Source organism: Crocuta crocuta, unplaced genomic scaffold (genome assembly GCF_008692635.1).
Source record: "Crocuta crocuta isolate KB4526 unplaced genomic scaffold, BGI_CrCroc_1.0 scaffold84, whole genome shotgun sequence".
NCBI classification, from domain to species: domain Eukaryota; kingdom Metazoa; phylum Chordata; class Mammalia; order Carnivora; family Hyaenidae; genus Crocuta; species Crocuta crocuta.
The window spans coordinates 7,942,944-7,962,592 of record NW_027530213.1 but is presented as its reverse complement, the minus strand read 5'-3'; the positions used below and the strand labels follow the sequence as shown (position 1 = coordinate 7,962,592).

Genomic DNA, 19,649 nt, shown 5'->3' with positions numbered 1-19,649 from the left:
CTGGTCCCGCCCCTTCACAGCTGGGGGAGGAGACGGGGGGGGGGCTCCTCGGTCCCCAGAGCTCGACCTCCGCTCAGCCCCCACAGGACGTGTTCCTACCCCGGGAACTCCACCCAGGCATGTTGCCCTCACGATAACCCACTTCATCTTCACTGCGGCCAAAGCTGCCCCTCCCCCACCCGGCGGGCACCCCCGTGGCAGGGCCTGACCTCAGGGCTACGAGCACGGGCATGCCCTGCTCTGAAGCCTCGTCAGCTTGGGAGATGCCGCTCAGAGAGCGGAAGCGCTGGGTGCTCTGTGGGGAGCTGAGCAGTCTGGGGAAGGGCAGATAGCTGGGCCCCGTCTGGACACTCACTCAGTAGCTCCCTGACTTGGTATTTCTCAATGGCCGCTCGCAGGTCCTCCTGGAGCTTGGCATCTCTCTCGACGAGGCTCCATTTGTGCAAGAGGACGAGCACATCCTTTGTGGACAGCACGGCCTCGTTCACCGTGAAGCGGTTCATATCCTTGAAAGCTTGCATGACGGTGGCCCGGTACCTCAGCACGGACTCAAGCGCCCCGAAGAAGCTGGTCAGCTGGGCGGAGGCCAAGGTGGGCCTGTTGGGAGCCAACGACACAGAGTGAGCAAAAGCTGTCTCCTCGGTCAGGACCGGGTTGGCTGGGCAAGGCCACAGACCCAGAGGGTCAAACGGCCCACTTGGGACCGGAGTGTGCCTTTTCAACAGAAACGGAGCACGGAACCAGCCCAACGAACAGGAAAAATCCAGCCACTCGGGAGGCGCAGCGGGGATGGGACCGGAGTCTGACGTCTGTGCTAGAGGAACGGAAATCTCTCACAAACCATGGCTGACGGGGAGAGTGAGGCAGACAGAGTGTGAGCGTCTGGGCACCAGCCGCCTAACACGAGTCTGTAGGCCGGTGACTCCCCACCCGTGGCCCAGCCAGACGATGGGCTCTGGCAGGAAATACACTCTGAACCCCAGGGAATTTAAAACTCGATAGCATCTGCTCCACACGCTTTGAAAATTATTTCAAACTGCAATCACTCCTCAAAAACCAACCTGTTTTTTGACAACCCCAAAATGAGAAACAGGTCTGTTGGGACTGACTTTACAACTTAATTCAAAAGAACCGAAGACCAAGTGCCCTGTTCTTTATCAAGAAAGTTTTCACTCTGAGGTTATAATCCATTTGTGATCCATCTTCTGGTTCCAGTGAGCACACCTCCGTTCCCAAGTCACAACCATGAGACTGTTTTCTCTAAGACAGCGGACTCTGAGGACGGTTTAGCTCTCTGAGGAAATCAGGAGCGTTATTCTAAGGGGTCATATGAAAAAACTGAAATTTTCAAGAAGATTCTTGGAGAAGTGAGTCGGTGCAGGCTATTGAAGGCAGAAGCAAGTCTGGGAATACGCTTTCTTAAGTTAGGGTGATGGAAAATATGTTCTTTCTACAAACATCTGAGTGCTTGAATCAAAATATCACGGTAGTTGTCTGCCTGCTAAAAATGATCGGGTAGAACAGGTTTTAGGTGTTTACAGGGGTAAGTTCTTGGGGTGTTGAAAGGAGCCTCATAAAGTTGAAGGAGAAAAGCAGAAACAACTAAAAATGGTTTCCTGACGTCACCCACACTGACAGCAGCCCTGCGCCTCAGCCCCGTGAAGCTGTGACCCAGGGGACGGCTGGGCGGTGACATCCACAGGCGACACGGTCACGCCTGGCGGGGCAGGGGCTTACCTCAGGTGCTTTGTGAGCACCAGGAGAACATACAGGAACTCGTCGACCAGGTGCAGGGCGAGCAGCTTCGGGGGCTCCCGGGACCCTGGCCTGCAGGGAGGCGGGCCCTCAGACTCCACTCCCTTGTCCCCCAGGTTGGTCACCCACAGCGTGTGCAGCAAGGAGATTATGCTGGACAGCAGCTGGGTCTCCAGAAACCTGAAACCAAATACGGAAGGCTCGCTGTCACGCCCTCTCCTCTCAGCGCCCTCGGTTGGAGCAGGGGTGTGTGTGGGGGCTGGGGGGCTGGGGGAGGTGGAACGTGGGGACACATGCCCACAGTGGCAGCCCCCAAAGTCACAGGATCCACGTGAAAATGGAGAGCCTGCCTTCCAGATGCTGCAGCACGGGGCGGGGCCCCAATCCTCCTTCCTGGCAAGCGATCGCTGGAGAGGATGGATGGTTCGGCCCATTTCCGGCCGACACTGAAGCCAGCAGTAGACACCGCAGTCTCCGCCCCACCCTCTCCCCACCCGACACCCTGCTCGCACACAAGGCGCTTACTTGCTCTCAAGGATGTGTAAGATCCATGTCAACAGGCTATAGTCCCGCAGAATCTCATAGGCAGACTGGGGGTCCCGGGCAGCGTTCTGCAGAATTTCCAGAATCCAATTCTGAAAACCCAAAACAAAGAATTACTTGTCGGTAGGGAAACCAAACTTACTTGATCAAAGGAACAACTTAGATAATGTAACAGTATGTCGTATCCATGTCCGGGTGCAGGTTGCACGAGAGACTTGCTCTACTGCCTAAGAGTGGTGGCCGTGGCCAGGGGACACAGACGTCCACAGCAGGTGCTGGGCCCTGGGGCTGCCCGCCCCTGCTAACCCATGGGCAGGGACAAACCCACAGGCACAAAGGCACGGCTCGGAAAGCACAGGGCCCAGCCTGAGCCAGGGAGGGCCGGTGGACCCATTCTTAGGCCAACAGCTGGCGGCCCATTTTGTCCCTTCAGTTTCAGCATCTGGAAGGGAGGACCTAAGAATGAGGCCGCCCTTGAACGGTGAAGTGGGTGCCCTTGAATTCTCCCTCCTCCTGAGAAAGAACTACCCACATTCCGTTTCTTCCAGCGTGTTTCTTGCTTCTGACTCGCTCCTTTTTACACGTTTTACATTCAGTCAGACACAAAAGCTGACGGGGTTAGAAGTTAATCCAGATCCTGAAAGCTCTACCTACTCCCTTCTTCCAGCCACCCGAGGCACTGAGGACACGGACGCACGCACGCACGTGCATACGCGCGCGCGCGTGCGCACACACACACACACACACGAGCTCTCTGTTGAGGGGAGTTGCTCGCTGGCTGTGTGACAGACAGTTGGCTTCAACTCCTGGCTCCTGTTTCCTAGCTGAGTTTTGAGAAACTACAGCTTCTATGCATTTAGTGAAATTCTGGGGGCTCCAGAGGGTCCTGGCAAAAGCACGTCAGCCATCTATGGGGGTGATTTATTGCTAGACTTTGTAGCCAGCAACACAGGGAACAGCATAGGAGAAGGGCCGCGAGGAACAGCATGTCCCCAGGGGACAGGCGGCGGCGAGTGCCGGCCCTTTCCCTCGTGGGAAGTCGGCTCAATGTCACACGAGTGGGTCGGTCACGTCTAGGCTGGGTTGAGAATTCACACGGATCTGAATTCCAAAGAAAAGTATGAGAAAAAGCGTGGCCCCTTCCTCCTCAAACAGACGCGGGGCCCGCCTACCTGCGCCTCGTCGTCGCACAGGGGGCTGCTGAAGAAGGACAGGAGGATGTGGAAGACCCCTCGCCGGGCGCAGAGCTCGTAGCAGTGTCTGTCTCGCAGCCCCTGCCGCAGGATCCCGAACACCCATTCCCGTTCCGTCCTCTGCTGTAACCCGGGCGAACGGAAACCACTGTTAGGCAAGTGAAGGACGGCTCTTCCGACCCCACCAGTTTCGAGCGGTGGCCACAGAAGCAGCCGCGGCAGCAAAAGTTTCTGTTTCTGATCATGTGATTGAAACCCCTCCTCAACATCCGATCCGGTTTCTTCAGATCGGAAGTAAAGGAGCCGGTCAAGTTCACGCACCGCACTGTGTCAACTCACACAGGCGTTCCTACAAGAGCACATTTCATATTTAACTTGGTCACTCGCTAAGAAAATATAACGAGAAGGCCACACAACTGGGGCCTCAGAAGTACATCTTTTTAAGGTGTGAGAAGCCACCTACAAATTAACGTGTGGAATGACGAGCATTTCTGCGAGCAAGACCGTGGGATCCGCTGGCTCCTGTAAGGCCCGGGAAGCCATGCAGCCAGCAGTGCCGAGCAAGGGGAGGACCCCGGAAGGACAGGAGGGCCCTCGGGTCCTTGAGAAGCAGTACCTCAAAGTCTGAGCTGAAGAAGAACTGGTAGAAGCCTGGAACCTTGTTCATATTCAAGTACTCGTGTGACAGCAGGAACTTGCTGATCTTCATGTACATGTGCTCCTCTGAGGACAAAGGCGGACAGTGGCTGACGGCAGGCACCAGCGGGACCCCCCCATGCTTTGCCGGGGTTGAGGAGCAGGATCTGGGGGGCAGACATCAATCCCTGCTCCCGGGGAGGTTTTGCAGCCTTATCCAGACGAGCAGCTCTCGAGAATCAGGCTGCGATAAGGCACCTTGGTTCCGTGCCGCGTGCGGGCTCTGGCTCGCGGCTCCGGAGGGCTGTCCCTCCCCAGCCAGCAGCCCACCACGCAAGCTCCACCCGGCTGCTATGCCGAGTAGAACCCAGTCACGCAGAGGGCACAGGGCTGACGCCCAGCCCCATCGGCCTCCCACAGAAGGTCACTGTCATGGCACAGGGGGCTCAGACACCCCCTGGGGCACTTGGCTCTGGAATGCAACGAGGCCGATGTGGACAGATGCCTCCTCCGCCTGCGTTTCCTACTCGCGATCACCGCCTCCCACCTGTCGAGACCGCCTGGGGCCTTGGAGCCCGCCCCATGACCACTGCTGCCCATGCCCCTGACCCTGCCACGAGGTCTGAGGTTGCACAGACTAGACGGGAGGCCAAGGCCAACCACCATGGCCTCTGCTAGGATACGGTCTCAGAACAGTCTTTTCCTTTAGCGTCTACAAATGACTAATCACTCTCTTTCCTCCCGTACTTTCTAAGGAGAAGAAAACCATGTAATAAAAACTATGTAGGTGCAGATAAACGCTAGATCTGAGTTGAAAAGCAAGCTGACCGGAGATGGACTGTGGGGCCCTGGACAAGCTACGTGTCCACGGGCTTCAGGCGGGGGGATGCTTTGCCATCTGGACGTGACCATGTTACACTCAGACAGCCCTGCTCAGGGGCCCTAGTGGCACCCCCGCTACGTCAGCAGTGGTACCCGCGCTGAGTCGCAGGAGCCATGCTCTCCTGCCCTGCATCGCGCCTGAGCCGCTTTCCGGCTAAGGACCCACGGGCTGTGCGCTCTCACTTCCAAGTACAGATCAGCAGCTGCTGGGGGACAGACTCCCTGTGCCGGGCACCCTGCACGTGCAGGACCCACGTACCCCCACAGCAGCCCCAGGAGCCAGGGGCCATGACATGCCTTTACCACAGCGTCACATGCCTGTGAGCGAATATGAATACATCTCCCATCCCCCATCATGCACACTGCCCTGCGCTGTGTTTTCTCATGGGATTTTTTTTCTGGATTTCACCCCTAGGGGCCCACGAAGGCTTTCTCACAGCCATCCTTTATCCACTGTCTGCTACTGTGGACAGCCATGCGGCTCACGGTTATGAGCGCTGGGTGACCTGGTCACGTCCCTCATCACACATGTGACGGGCCATGCCTGTGGGATTAACGCCAACAGGTGGACGTGCTCGTCCCGACATTTCAACCTCACCCCAACCTGGTCCTGTCTGCGGTACCTGGCTTCAAAATCTGCAGGGCTGCTTTGGCAATGAAGAGAGTCAAGGTAAAGGTGAGTCTCATGTTCTGAGTTCGTATCCCATTCCGGACTACATCCAGCAAGTAAAGTAGCTTAAAACCAGGAAAAAAGAAGAAAGGGGGAGAAAAAAGAAGAATGTTCAGAACAGCTGTGACCAGCCTTGCCTCGTGCCGCTTACATGACAGCTCTGCTCCTTGCACCCCAGAACGCACAGAACGGCAGCGTCGTGCTCGCTGATGCTGCCTCAGGGGGGCCTCCACTGTCCCTTGAGGAGCAGGCAGGTGCACGCAGGCGGAGAAGCCCGTGACACCCTGACAGTCTGCTCTGTCCCGTTCCCCGCCGCTGTGGGGCACACACTGCCGAGGCTCGGTGTGTCCTGGGTAAGAGACAGCTGCCTCGGCCACGGTTCAGACCAAAGAAACGAACTGCTCTGCCCACCTACGCACAAGAAGCCTGTCGAAGGGGAGCGCTTTCTCAGTCCTCCCAGAGTTGAGAACCAGAGGCAACCTCCAGCACCAGCCCCTAACGGGGAACAGACCTCGGTTCTTCATCAGAAGTCTCCGACACCATGCTTCCAGGTCCCCCAGAGAGCTGTCCCCCTCCACCCCACTGCGGCGTGGAGCTGCTCTGAGGCCCGCTCACCTGGGGCTGCTCGCGGAACCGCGCCCCCTCCAGGTGCGAGTAGAAGGCCGCCAGGACGCGGTAGGCTGCGGCTCGCATCTGGGGGTCATAGCTGCTGAGGGCTGCGACGGTTAGGCCCAGCGAATTGGAGTCCAAAAATTTTCGACAGTCTACCACAAGTTCTATGGGAAGTAAAAAAGAGCATTAAATACACGCACGCACACACACGCAATGATCACAATGCTTGTGCAACACAATTAAATTTCCTTTTGCATATTGCTGACACCAGCAACGAGAGCTGGCTGGATACAAGAAACACAGTCTCTCCAGCCCCCTTAGCTTACCTTCTGCTGGCGTGGGAGAAGAGCCTGTCTTCCCTTCCGCGGCAATAAGCTATACCTTCAGCTTTGAGAATGCTTATAAACCCCAATCAGGATTACTTCTCACAAACATTCAACGAGTCAGAGAAGAACGGAGGTGCCATTCAGACCTGAGACATGAGATCCCAGCAGGCTGGGGGCCTGGGGGACACAACCGCGGAGCCAGCGGAGAAAACCAGCTCCCATGTCTCCCTTGTTCAGGCCACAGCATCTGAGTTCCTGGCTACAAACCGCTAAGGAAAATACCAAAGGCGGGGGAGCTGGGAAATTCAGCCAGTGCAAACCAGTCTGACCTGGCCCATCAATTTTATGAAGGATTAACTTATATCCATTCTGCAACCCTAGTTCTTTCTTTAAGCAAACCACAAGAATCTCACGGAAGAGTGGCTCGCCACACTTGAACAGAAGCTAGAGTCTAAAGAGCTTGCTAGCGGATATCCATCTGCTACCTGGGAGGCCTCGTAAAAACTCATAATCATTTCAGGAAATGATGTGACCAAGAGAGAAGGCCAGATACACAAGAGGACCCCCAGGACCACGACTTAAAGGGCTTGATTAACAATAACAAAATTCAGGACACTTTAAATTCTCTTTAGTAAAGACCCAGGGCTTTTTACAAGATAAATCCTGTCGTAAATCATATGATAAAAAACCATGAAGAACAACCTTAGGAGAGAGATAGGTCACTGTGTTTCAAAATGACGACACAGGGTTTGGGCATGATCATCACCCAAGCAGATGTTCTCAGGCTGAGTGACTGGTGACCTGGTTAAGTTCGGCACCACCACAAACCAAGTGAAACGAATACCCACAAACCAAGTGAAATGTGCAACCATGTAATATATGACCTATTGATACAAGACACGCTACTAATGATGATTTTATTTATTTATTATTATTTTTTAAAAATATTTTTATTTATTTCTAGGAGAGAGAGAGAGACAGCGTGAGCAGGGGAGGGTCAGAGAGAGAGGGAGTCACAGACTGAAACAGGCTCCAGGCTCCGAGCTGGCAGTCAGCACAGAGCCCGACGCGGGGCTCGAACCCACAAACCGCGAGATCATGACCTGAGCAAAAGTTGGACGCTTAACCGACTAAGCCACCCAGGCGCCCCTACTAATGATGATTTTAAAAAGATGAAACATTTTTTTTCTTCTCCTCCTGAAGTGAGACTTTTCAAAGGGTAAATTTTGGCAATTTAAAAATGCTGAGCATAAATAATGAGGAAAAACTGTACTAATCAGCTACGTCTCTGTGCTGTGATGTAAACAGCTGCACAGGCATGTAATGGTCCCCCAACGAGGGGCCGCTCAAAGGCGCCGATATCACTTTAAACCAGAAAGTGTCCTTGTCCCTCAGAAGCAGCAGAGCTACACGTAGCTTCCACCAGCACCAGCACCCTCTCCCGCGTCGAAGGGTAACCACCGGTGGTGTGGACGCTTCTGCACGGTCTCCTTCCTCTTTCTCAACATTTATACCATCTCAAAGCAGAACCAGCATTTCCACTTCCGGCCAGGAGAGTGGCAGAAACCGGATGCCCCCGTCCACCTGAAGCAACTAAAAAACCAGACTGAAGAGATAAAACAAGGGTTTTCAAGACCCTGGACATGAGGCGATAAAGGAGAGCAATCTCCCAGAGCGGAAACAAACAGATGAACCTTCCCAATAGTCCCAGTTCGCAGCCTGGAGGTTTCTAGGTGGTGACTGGAGACCTCAGAGTTATGCAGACGGAGCAGGAGGCCTGGGAGGCCACGGAGGCCAGACGTCACAAGGGAGAGCGTCACGGAGAGGGCACCAGGCTCTTTGGCTGAGTGCCACCCAGCGAGAGTGTCTGAGGAAGGCATCTGAGGAAGTTACCTGAGGCTGAGGTACAGGCGGGGAGCCCCACGCTCACACCTGCCGGGACACGGCTCCTGTCCCACCAGCCAGGGTGAACCCCTCACAGCTCACAGGGAGAGTGCACACTGCTTGGAAAGGTTTCACTTCAGTCGGGAGGTGAAGTCTGTCTGTCCTGGATTAAACGCTGCTTGGTCCCATCTAACAGAGATCCAAAGCAAGACCGGAAGGACCAAACCACGTCTAAGCAGCTCAATTATGTCCTAGAACAAAGCTCGAGAACATTCACAGGAATACACAAATATCCAGCACCAGGGCACCTGGGTGGCTCAGTTGGTTAAGCATCCGACTCTTGATTTCAGCTCTGGACAAGACCTCACTCACAGTTTGTGAGTTTGGGCCCCACTTAGGATTGTTTCTCTCTCTCTCTCTCTCTGTGCCTCCCCTGCATATGCGCATGTGCGTGTCTGCTCTCTCTCAAATCGAAAGGTTAAAAAAATAAAAAAATATACCCAGCACCAAACAAGGTAAAACACATAGTATCTGGTTTACACTAAAAAATTATCAGTCTAACAAGTAGGAATATAGCCCATTAGAAAAACCCACCGTTTGAATATGACTCAGGATGAAAATAACAGAACTAGAATCCTACTGTAACTAATATAACTGTATACTACATGCTCAAGAAGCTGGAGGAAGCACTGAAAATGTTAACCAAACACATGGAAGCTATAAAAACCCAAACCAAGGTTCCAGAGATGAAAATTAAAATGTCAAAGATGAAAAACACACTGAAGGGGGATTATTAGATTAGACATTACTTAAAAAAAAAAAATGATCGGTGAACTCCAGGACAGCAACAGAAATGATCCAACTGAAACACACAGAGAAAAGAAATTTTAACCCGGGAACAGAACATCAGTGAGCTGTGGGACCATTTTCAAGCGGGCTCATATATGTTTAACTGAAGTCCCTAAAAAGTTTCAAGAAAGAATGGCCAAAACGTTTTCATATTTGACAAGAACAATAACCTACAGAGCCAAGCAGCTCACTGAACACCCCCAATGACAAGAAATGTAAAGAAAGTCACACTAAAGCACATTAAATTAAACTGCTTGAAACCAATGATAAAAAAAATCTTCAAAGCAGTCACACAACGTATACAGAAACAAAAGTAGGAACGACAATAGATTTCTTGTTAGAAACAACGCAACCCAAAAATCAGGTGGCAACATCTTTCAAGTACAGTAAGGGAAAAAAACCTGTCTGTCTGGAATTTTATATCCCATGAAAATCTTTTCAAAGTTAAGCCTTTTTCCTATGAAAAAGCTGAAAGAACTGATCAGCAGTCATGAATGACCAGAATTTTTTTCTTTTTTTTGAGAGAAAAAGAGAGACTGCACGATTGGGGTAGAAGGAGAGACAGAGAGAATCTTAGGCAGGTCCCATGCTCATCATAGAGCCTGATTCCACAACGTTGGGATCATGAGCTAAGTCAAAATCAAGAGTCGGACATTCAAACCGACTGAGCCATCCAAGTGCCACTCTTTGTTAATTTTATTTATTGTGAGAGAGAACGAAAGAGTACAAGCAGAGGAGGGGCAGAGAGAGAGGGAGAGAGAATCCTAACTGAGAATCCCAATGCAGGGCTCAATCTCACAAACCATGAGATCACGACTGGAGCTGAAATTAAGAAACACCTAATTGACTGAGCCACTTGGGCTTCCCTGAAAGAATTCTTCTTCCTAAAAAAAAAATTTTTTTAATGTTTATTTATCTTTGGGAGGGGGGCAGAGAGAGAGGGAGACACATGATCTGAAGCAGGCTCCAGGGTCAGCACAGAGACCTATGTGGGGCTTGAACTTACAGACTGCCAGATCATTACCTGAGTGGAAGTCAAATGCTTAACAGACTGAGCCACCCAGGTGCCCCTGAACTATAAGAATTCTTAAAGGAAGTATTTCAGGCAGAAGGAAAATGACAGTGATACGGATCTGAGTCTACACAGAGGAATGAAGAGAACCAGAAATGGCAACTGTAAAATGGTGGATATAAGATATTTATATCTCTCAAAAAAAAAAAAAAAAGATATTTATATCTCTTTAAGAGATAACTGACAGTTTGAAACAAAAACAATATATGGTGGGTGTCAGAGCACACAGAAGTGAAATGTCTGGTAGAACAGCATGGAAAACCGGGAGGGGTAGACACGGATTCATACTGTTGTACGCTGCTCCTACCACCCACACGGTGGTAGAAAATCTCACTTGAAGGTGAACCACAATAACTAATGGCGAGCACTATACACCCTAAGGCAACACACACCGTGCACCGTAGCTACAAGCTGACAAAGAGAGCATAACAGAATTGGATAAAAAAAATTACATTAGATATAAAGAGTGTACACGTTCAAACTAAAAGGCAGAGATGGTCAGATTGGATTTCAAAAAGACAAAACCCAAATCCAAGTGTCAACAGGAAATACCAACATGCAGGTTAAAAGTAAAAGGATGAAAAAAAAAATAATGAGAAGCCTCTTGGGCCCGAACAGGGTAGAGACTAAATTTTATCATTTCTAACAAGTGACTAGTTTTGAGAAGGAGGAAAAAAAGCATCCAACTGTGGGATAACATACCGTTTTGTAAAAGATGAGATGTGTTAAGATACACCTACACACCTCCGAAACAAACACACGTAGACGGAATATAGTTGAGACAGAGAACAGTCTGAACATTTAAGATTACACTCACTAGAAACAGCTAGTACTCAGCTGGCCAGGGTGTGTCTAGTAATCACCCACATTCTCCAAGACAAATGGATTTTCCACGTGTCCGTGAGGAAAAGTCAATGTCACGTCTGCGGTCATCTGCTGCTCTGACGCCCTGGCTTTCTAACACTCGAGGAAAAGAGCTGCCTGGGGCAGAGAGTGTAACAGGCTATTGGGAAACGGTTATAAACGCCACTCTCTTTGTTTCAGGAACCTCGCAGCAATCTGGCCTTCCCATAACAGATCTTCCGATCAAAATGGCTGAACCAACACGAGTACCAAGAATTAAAACAAAAAGCACCCGTTTTACGGGCTTCAGTGGTGGTAGGACTGTGCTGCCAGGCTCCTCCTGATGCCTCCTCCTCCTCCACTTCCCGGGGGTGGCCTGGCAGGCGAGAGAGGAGTCCAGGGGGCCCGTGTCCCCATGGCGAGGCTCGGAGAATGGCACACCGGCCTCCCTGATCAGTGGCACACGTGAATTAAGACTGAAGATACCGGCCCAGTTCTGCCGAGGACAAGAATTCGCTGTGGAGAAAGCATCTGTCACTGCCAGCGCGAACAGCCCTGGCGGACCGTTTCTCAGCCAAGGACTCAGGGCAGGGAAGCAGGAAGGTTACGAAAACAGGTTCCGGTTTCAGCAAAAGGCTGAAAGGGACAAGTGAGGCTGTAGTTTCTCTGAAGTCTGGCGGTCACACTTGAAAACTAGTCACATGCCCCATTTAGGATCCTAAGGTCCTGATTAATCTGCTGTTAAATTAGCAACACTTGGACCCGGGTGTCACTGTAGGAAGTAAGAACACTGTTGAGAACTTTTTGTGCTACCGGAGCTGGGACAACAGAACACATATGCATAAAGTTCAAATACAGGGCCTGGGTCCTGCTGGAGGGGGAGGGGTACTGACTAGGGAGAGCCACCCATGATGTTCTGCTCCTTGATCCAGCGGGTGATTTCACCAGTACGCCCACCACACATGTAGGATTTGCGGTCGTCTCTCTGTATTACACTTCAATGAAAGTTCATTTAAAACATTCTTGGTGATGGGCGCCTGGGTGGCTCAGTCAGTTAAACATCCGACTTCGGCTCTGGTCATGATCTCGCAGTTCATGGGTTTGAGTCCTGCGTCAGGCTCTGTGCTGACAGCTGGGAGCCTGGAGCCTGCTTTGGATTCTGTGTTTCTCTCCCTCTCTGCCCCTCCCCTGCTGGCACTCTGTTTATCTCTCTCTCAAAAATAAACATTAAAAAAAACCCCAAAACATTCTTTGTGCTTCTTCACCAAAGCAAAAGCAAAAACAGGTGCTAAGAATAATATGAAAAATAGATTCATAATTTAATTCAACAACAATAAACCTAGCCTACGTTGGCCATTTGCTGTTCACAGATCTCTGTTCTGTTCAACTTAACCATTTTACTGCTAGAAATCTCTCTACGAACTGGTATGCTTCCTTTTATCAGACACAACATTTATTTAAAGCATTATGCTTCCATTTATTATTATGGACAGTTAAGTATTGCTGAGCAAAATTTGATGACCTAGCTTTTCTTGTCTGTTTTCTTCTTTTAATATTTTCATACTTTTATATCTCTATCCACCTCTACACTTTACAAAATTTTCTACTTTACTGCAAATGTTCTTAGTGTAACTGGTATTTCAAGCTACCACAAATCCTTTTTAGGGCAAGCATGTTTTGCGTATCTTCCTACCTGCATCGTGCCAATCAAGCTTAAAATAGGCTGTATTTGGAGACTTCCCTGACTTAAAAGCCCATTGACTAATGACCTCTTTTCACAAAGGCCTCCCAGACACTGCCCTTCCGACCCAAAAAGGGCAATCTTCAAGATTCTGAGAAAGGCTCTGTGTCCTATTTTTAGTATTTTTCTATTAGTGTTTTCCAAGCCTCTGCCTTCTGTCTCTTAAAAGCTCTATTAAGAGACCGAGTAACAGACTAAATGATTTGTCATAATCCACTCAAGTTACCTCATATTTGCAGGCTGTGGAAAATCTATTTTCATGTTTGAGGAGAAACAGACCTCACTGGCGCTGCCAGGGCAGGGGTGGGGTGTGAGGGGAAGGAGGGCTTCTGGGCCGCGCTGGTCCATGAGCCTAGGCTAATCTGCTGCGACGTCGCTGGGGCAGTTAGGCCACCCGCTGGCCATTCTGGTGACGTGACGCTGGCATGAAATGTCCGGCTCTCCAGCGAATGAAATCTAGCTTGGCCACAGAGCACCATGTCCCCAGAGGCCAGGGGACCACAGCAACCCCGGGGGCCCACCAGTGGGAGGTCCCAGAGAAGAACCTGCCCTGTCGTCCTGTTGTGCGGAAAGGCAGCGCCAATCTGTTCACGTGTAGGCGCACTGGAGCATAAAAAGACAACTTTAGATCTTTTCTCTTTTACTGTTTAGTTTTTCAGAGAGAGAGAGAGAAAGAGACTGAGTGCAAATGGGGGAGGAGCAGAGAGAGGGAGAATGCGAAGCAGGCTCCAGGCTCTGAGCTGTCAGCAGAGCCCGATGCAGGGCTCGAACCCACAAACCGTGAGATTGTGACCTGAGCTGAAGTCAGATGCTTAACCGACTGAGCCCCCCAGGCGTTCCATAAAAAGACAACCCTGAGTTGAAAAGGGACAGGACAGCAGGAATAAGGTGACGTGGTCTCTGAGTGTACCTAGTCCCTGGGGACGTTAAGTCCAGCAGGAAGGAGGCTGGAGCCCTGCAGGCATCACGCTGGCCGCGCCAAAGAGCAGAGACGCGGAACGTGCACCCCCTCCTGCACACACGCCTGTCCCGGGTGGCCCTCTGGATAGGCCTGGCTAGAGTCATGACAACCCTCAAAGCAGCAAGCTGGGCCCAGGACCACGTGCAAGGAACAGGTCACACGTGTCCCCGCTCGGAGGAACCCACGGCGAGGGGTCGGGTGGGAAGGAGAGTTTCCCCACACGCCCGTTGGTACCCTGTGACTTTCGAACTGTGAATGTAACAGCTAATGGTAAAAATTACTTAAATTAGATGTGTAATTCTGAGAAGACGGAGTTGACAATATTTTCTCTACTTTTATTAGTAAGTACAATTCAAGCAACCTGGACAAATGTTAAAGCGACTCTAAAAGGTAGAAAGGAAGCGGAGCGCCTGGGGGACCTCAGGGCAGTTCCCTGCATTTTCTTTCTGCTTCTGGTGTCCTAGACTTCGACCTGAAGAAGCCAGCAACCCACGAAACCAACAGGCACAGGAAACGCCTGAACAAAAGGCTGCCCTTAGTCTCTAGACAAAAGACTCGAAAAGGAGCAGCTTAGCCAGATAGAAAACTCCGACAATAAATAACTTGCTCTGCTTCAGCCAAATACCTCAGAGAAAGCCGCTCCCGCGGGCTCCCACCCACGCCAGTGAAGGCAGAGCACGGAGGCTGGCCTTCAGCCTCCCTGGGTGTGACACAGAGCCCTGGGTCCCCTCCTGGGGTGGCGTCTGTCTGAGAGAGGTGGGGGAGGGCAGTAACCAGAGGCCTCGCCTGGCCCCCACTGGGCATCAGAGGATGCCTTGCGAGGGGAGGCCCAGTGAGGGGCCGGCAGGGGGCGCTCCTGCCCTTCCTGCCCCTCCAGCCAGGACTATCAGTACAGGTGTGGTCCATAAAAAGGAAAATTGCTAAACTGGACTTGATCAAGATGATAAATTTCGGCTCTGGGAAAGACCTTGTGAAGAGATGAAAAGGTAAGCTACGGACTGGGAGAAAATATTTACCAACCGCATATGCAACAGAGAACGAGTTTCTAGAATATATAAAGACCTCTCAAAACTCAACAGTAAAAAAACATCCTATTAGAAAATGGGCAAAAGAGGGGCTCCTGGGTGGCTCAGCTGGTTAAGCGTCATGAACTCACGGTCATGACGTGAACTCATGGTCCATGAGTACGAGCCCTGTGTCAGGCTCTGTGCTGACAGCTCAGACCTTGGATCCTACTTTGGATTCTGTGTCTCCCTCTCTCTCTGTTCCTCCCCTGCTTGTGCTCTGTTTCTCTCTCTCTCAAAAATGCATAAAGATTTAAAAAATTAAAAAAGAAGAAAGAAAATGGGCAAAAGACATGACCTGACATTTCACTGAAGAGGACATACACATGGCAAGTGAACCACGGACACTGGACATCAGCAGCCGCTAGGAAAAATGCACATTATAGCCACGATGGGCTATCACGACATGCCCGTCGCCAACGAAATGCCCCAAACCGACAGACCCGCCTGACCTGGGAATCAGACCCGGGCTCCCCGGCGGGTACGTGTACACATGCCTGCGTTCCGTCCCCTGCCTACGCTTGCTCATGAAGACTCCCGTGCTCGGGCCACTAGATACAAATACAATTTCAAAAATATATGTAAGCCAAGGAAAGCCAACCTCAGCAGGCTCTCACTCATCCTCCAGCATAAAATCCGGTGGTCCCTGGATCACCACCCAGTGAGAATTCAGAAAAGCCTCCTGCTACTGAGAGTTAGGAAAAGATTGAGCATGAAGGGATGCTCCCAGATTTTAAAAATTATCAGGTTTTTTTTTTGTTTGTTTTTTTTAATCTTCAAATCACTGTATTTAAAACCTTCACTGTTACTTTTCTGAAAAGGTAAGAAGGCAGATGAGGCCCCTCCCGGGATTAGTTATGATCCTCGGTTACGGTAGGAGTGAGTGATCCCCACAAGAAACGCGCTCTGCCAGTTACCTGGCCTGGTGAGTTCACTGAAGAGATGCAGGAGAAAGCAGGGGTCATAAAGGCCATCGAGATCCACTGTGCTCTTGTCCTTAAATATCAGCTCCTGTCCGTCCTGAAACAGCCCGAAACAGACAAACGTGTGTGGTTTGGCCTCATAAACATGGTAACACAGGAATGCTCACCCACCATGTCTAGAGTTCCAGTTATTCTGTATATTCAAAAGCACAAAATAAAATGGTTCCGTCAAAACACAGCGGTTCTGCAGGGAACGGGCATCGCTGGCTCTGCTGCAAGTTAGTCTCTTGGCAGGGAGGGGGGGGGGGGGGTTATACATCACGGACGCACAGCTGGTGCTGGTAACTGTGGAGGCTGAGGGACAGGCCCGCGGGGGTCCTGTCTTGGTCCCTTTACACACAGTTGGGATTTTACTTAACCCGAGGTTAATAAACCCTAAGAGAAGCAGCGCTGGCACATCACAGCGCATACAGCACGCACNGGACAATGTTCTTCATCATCTGGTCCCGGTCCAGCAGGCGGAGGATGTCCCCGACGCTCGGCTGCTGCCACAGCGACTTGCCCAGGCTCCGGCATGTCTTGTGATGCTCCACGGCCGCCGGGCCCCACAGCAGCACCCTAGGGCGGGGCAGGGGGAGCACACGGGTCACGGGGCCCCGCTGGGACAGAGTCCAGGCTGGCGACAGTGACCCTCATGGGCAGCTTGGTGGAGCAGCTGGCACACACCAGGCACTATCCGGAGAGTGTATCATTTCATTCCCATTATGACATGGGGCGGGGGGAGGGGAGGAGATGCCAGCAATGAAGACGGAGGGTGACAGTGAGGGGGTTACAATGACACCTGTATGGAGCTTATGATGTGCCACTTACTCTAAACCCTTCACAGCCGTTAATCCACTTATCTGTGTGACTACCCCATAAGGTAGGTACTATTGCTACCCCCATTTTGCAAACAGCGGTAGAGGCCCAGAGAGGGTTAAGGAAATTGCACAGCTGGTCAACTGCCCAGATGGTTAGTGGCACAGCTGGAAGGCAAAACTTGGGGGGAGGGGTCTGGCTCCAGAGTCCGTCCTGGGCCAGACCTGCAGCATCGTCCAGCAGAATCCCGGCTGATGACGCTTTGCTGCTTCAGACCCCTTCCTGGTCATGGGCAGCGTGAGCAGAGCGGGTCTGCATGAACAGCCTCGTGGCCGTCCCTGCCATGTAAGCACCTCAACCTTTCATGTCACCAGCACACATTACAGCTGCCCCAAAGAGAGCACCTCGCCTTCCTCCTCCCTTCCTCCCCACTACCTCCTCCCCACCTCCCGCCTGCCAGAGGCTGCTCCCCAAAAGCCTGGCTCAGATGAGGGCCACGTCTCTGTCCCAAAATGTCTATCAGCTCTCGTGCCCTGGATGGAAATATTTCAGTCTGATACTTAAAACCTCACCAACCACCTGCCTGGCTTTCCCACCACCGTTTCCCCACACGTGTCCTGTGCTGCACAGAAGCTGACCTGCTCACCAGGCCTAGAAACGTACACCTTTCCTGACTCAGCTGCGGGGACACTGTTCCCGCCACATGGTGTCCCTAGGCTCCTCCACCAACCTCACCTCCGTCAACTCCCTCCAGCGCCAACCCTGTCACAAGCATTCCCTGGCGGGCCTTCACCACCAGAGGCCAATCAAAGAGTTACAATTACAATAATCTGATCCCCTCAAGAGACAGCAAGACGGCGTCTTATTCCTCTAGGATCCCCAACAGTGCTGGGCCCAGCACCTGATAAAACTGCAAGGGCTCAGTGAACATCTTTGAATTCTCAATAAACACTCATTTCTGTGAAGGTCAATAGCAGTCATTCGAGTTAAAAAATAAACAGTCTGGGGCACCTGGGTGGCTCAGTTGGTTGAGTGTCTGACTTTGGCTCAGGTCATTATCTTACGGTTTGTGAATTTGAGCCCCATGTCGGGCCCTGCGCTGACGGCTCAGAGCCTGGAACCTGCTTCGGATTCTGTGTCTCCCTGTCTCTGACCCCCCCCTGCTCACTCTCTGTCTCTCCAAAATGAATAAATATTTTTAAAAAATTTAAAAAAAGAAAAGCATTCCACCATGGAAGGTATTTTTTTTCTCCTCCCTGCGGAGCTCCCCCCTGAACTATTTATCTTGGCCCAGCTTCGTCATTTCCTGCCCTAACACACCGAGCTCTTCATGCACGTACTAGGCAGATGCCAGGGAGCCGGCCCACACGGTAAGGAGGGAAGGTACTGCTGGGGCAGCACAGAGAACCTAACATGCTCTCCACGAACAGCACACTGGACAAAAGTCCCATCAACCTCGTCCTAGGGTAGGGGAGGGCAGGGCCAATCTCGGCCCTTCAGGCCCAAAGCTGTGCCGACGGAGGACACAGCCCCTGGGGACGCAGGAGTGGACAAAGAGGCAGATAAGGCAGATACAGAATGAGACAAACACACACGGACAGAGACAAGTCCAAAGACAGAGCCAGCACCTGCGTGTGAGAGACACGGGGAGTGTGGGATTAACATCCAGTCGGCCCCTCACCCCTCTCCCCAGCAGCGCCTTGTTAAAGCCACCCCCGTCTGGTGTAACGCGTGAGAAAAATCAGCCAAACTAGATACTCCAGCCGGAAGTAAGTCTGGGGGCAGGTCTGTGACCATCAGGAGGGGGCCCCGCCAGCGCAGCCCCGCNGCACCCGTCCTACCCTTTCCCCGGAGAGAAAATCTGGGAGCCTGCCCTGTGGAACGAGCCCCAGGCTTGGGGTGGCCCCTTCAAAGCCTGCTGCTCACCCCTCCAGGCCCAATGCTCACCTGAAGTTCACGAGGCTGAGGTTGTTCTGTTCATATGCCCGGAGAAGAAGCAGAATCTTCTGGTCTAGAAGTCAAATCAAGGTCCACTGAGAAAGCTGAAACCCTCACACGCTCCTTTCACCTGGTCCCCACACACTCCCTGGTCATATGGCCCAGTCCCTTCATTCTGCCTGGTCACACCACTTGCCCTATCCCCTCACACTATGGTCACACTCCCTGGTCCCCTCACACTCTCTGGTCACACTGCCTGGTCTCCTCACAATCCCTGGTCATATGGCCTGGTCCTCACACTCTGGTCACACCACTGGGTCCCCTCACACTCCCTGGCCACTAGTCATATGGCCTGGTCCCCACACACTCCCTGGTCATACCACCAGGTCCCCTCCCACTCCCTGTCACACAGCCAGGTCCCCACACACTGCACAATCAAAGCGCCCGGACCCACACGCTCCATGGTCATACCACCCAGTCCCCACACCCTTACCCAGGACACTGAGAGTGGCGCCATAGGCCCCAAGGAGCACTGCGAAGTGACTGCTTTCACAGACGGAGGGACACAGCTTCACCACCACTGACATCAGATCCACTAGTGCTTCTGGAAGAAAACAGCACTGAAATGCACAACAGCACGGGGGGCCGTGCGCATGGAGAAGAGGCGGTGGCATTTCAGGGAACACGTCAGTGCTCCGAACGTCCTTCTCGGAGCAACGCTGGTCTTGGGGCTGTGCCTTGGCCATCCTTTTCTTTTTGTAAGATAAACACACACGTGTGCACAACGGCCTCTCCTCCCAGGTCTCTGACAAGCCACCATCGCCCTCTTCATGCTCCGTCCCACCAAAGATTTTAAGACCTAGGCATTTTCCTCCACGGTCACGTTAGCAAACCTCTAA

The 19,649-nt window shown here is 51.9% G+C and overlaps 1 protein-coding gene across 1 annotated transcript in view; it reads right to left on the bottom strand.

Moving 5' to 3' along the window:
• URB1 (URB1 ribosome biogenesis factor) overlaps nucleotides 1-19,649 on the bottom strand; it is a 70,886-nt gene that overhangs the window by 2,416 nt on the left and 48,821 nt on the right. Inside the window, exons 28-38 of the mRNA XM_077765509.1 lie at nucleotides 19,244-19,354; nucleotides 18,760-18,823; nucleotides 16,431-16,572; nucleotides 15,949-16,051; nucleotides 6,295-6,455; nucleotides 5,633-5,744; nucleotides 4,108-4,214; nucleotides 3,471-3,614; nucleotides 2,281-2,390; nucleotides 1,738-1,935; nucleotides 356-597 (exon numbers count right to left, since the gene is read on the bottom strand). Of these exons, the coding sequence (XP_077621635.1) occupies nucleotides 356-597; nucleotides 1,738-1,935; nucleotides 2,281-2,390; nucleotides 3,471-3,614; nucleotides 4,108-4,214; nucleotides 5,633-5,744; nucleotides 6,295-6,455; nucleotides 15,949-16,051; nucleotides 16,431-16,572; nucleotides 18,760-18,823; nucleotides 19,244-19,354 (1,494 nt within the window). The remainder of the gene's footprint in view (nucleotides 1-355; nucleotides 598-1,737; nucleotides 1,936-2,280; nucleotides 2,391-3,470; nucleotides 3,615-4,107; nucleotides 4,215-5,632; nucleotides 5,745-6,294; nucleotides 6,456-15,948; nucleotides 16,052-16,430; nucleotides 16,573-18,759; nucleotides 18,824-19,243; nucleotides 19,355-19,649) is intronic.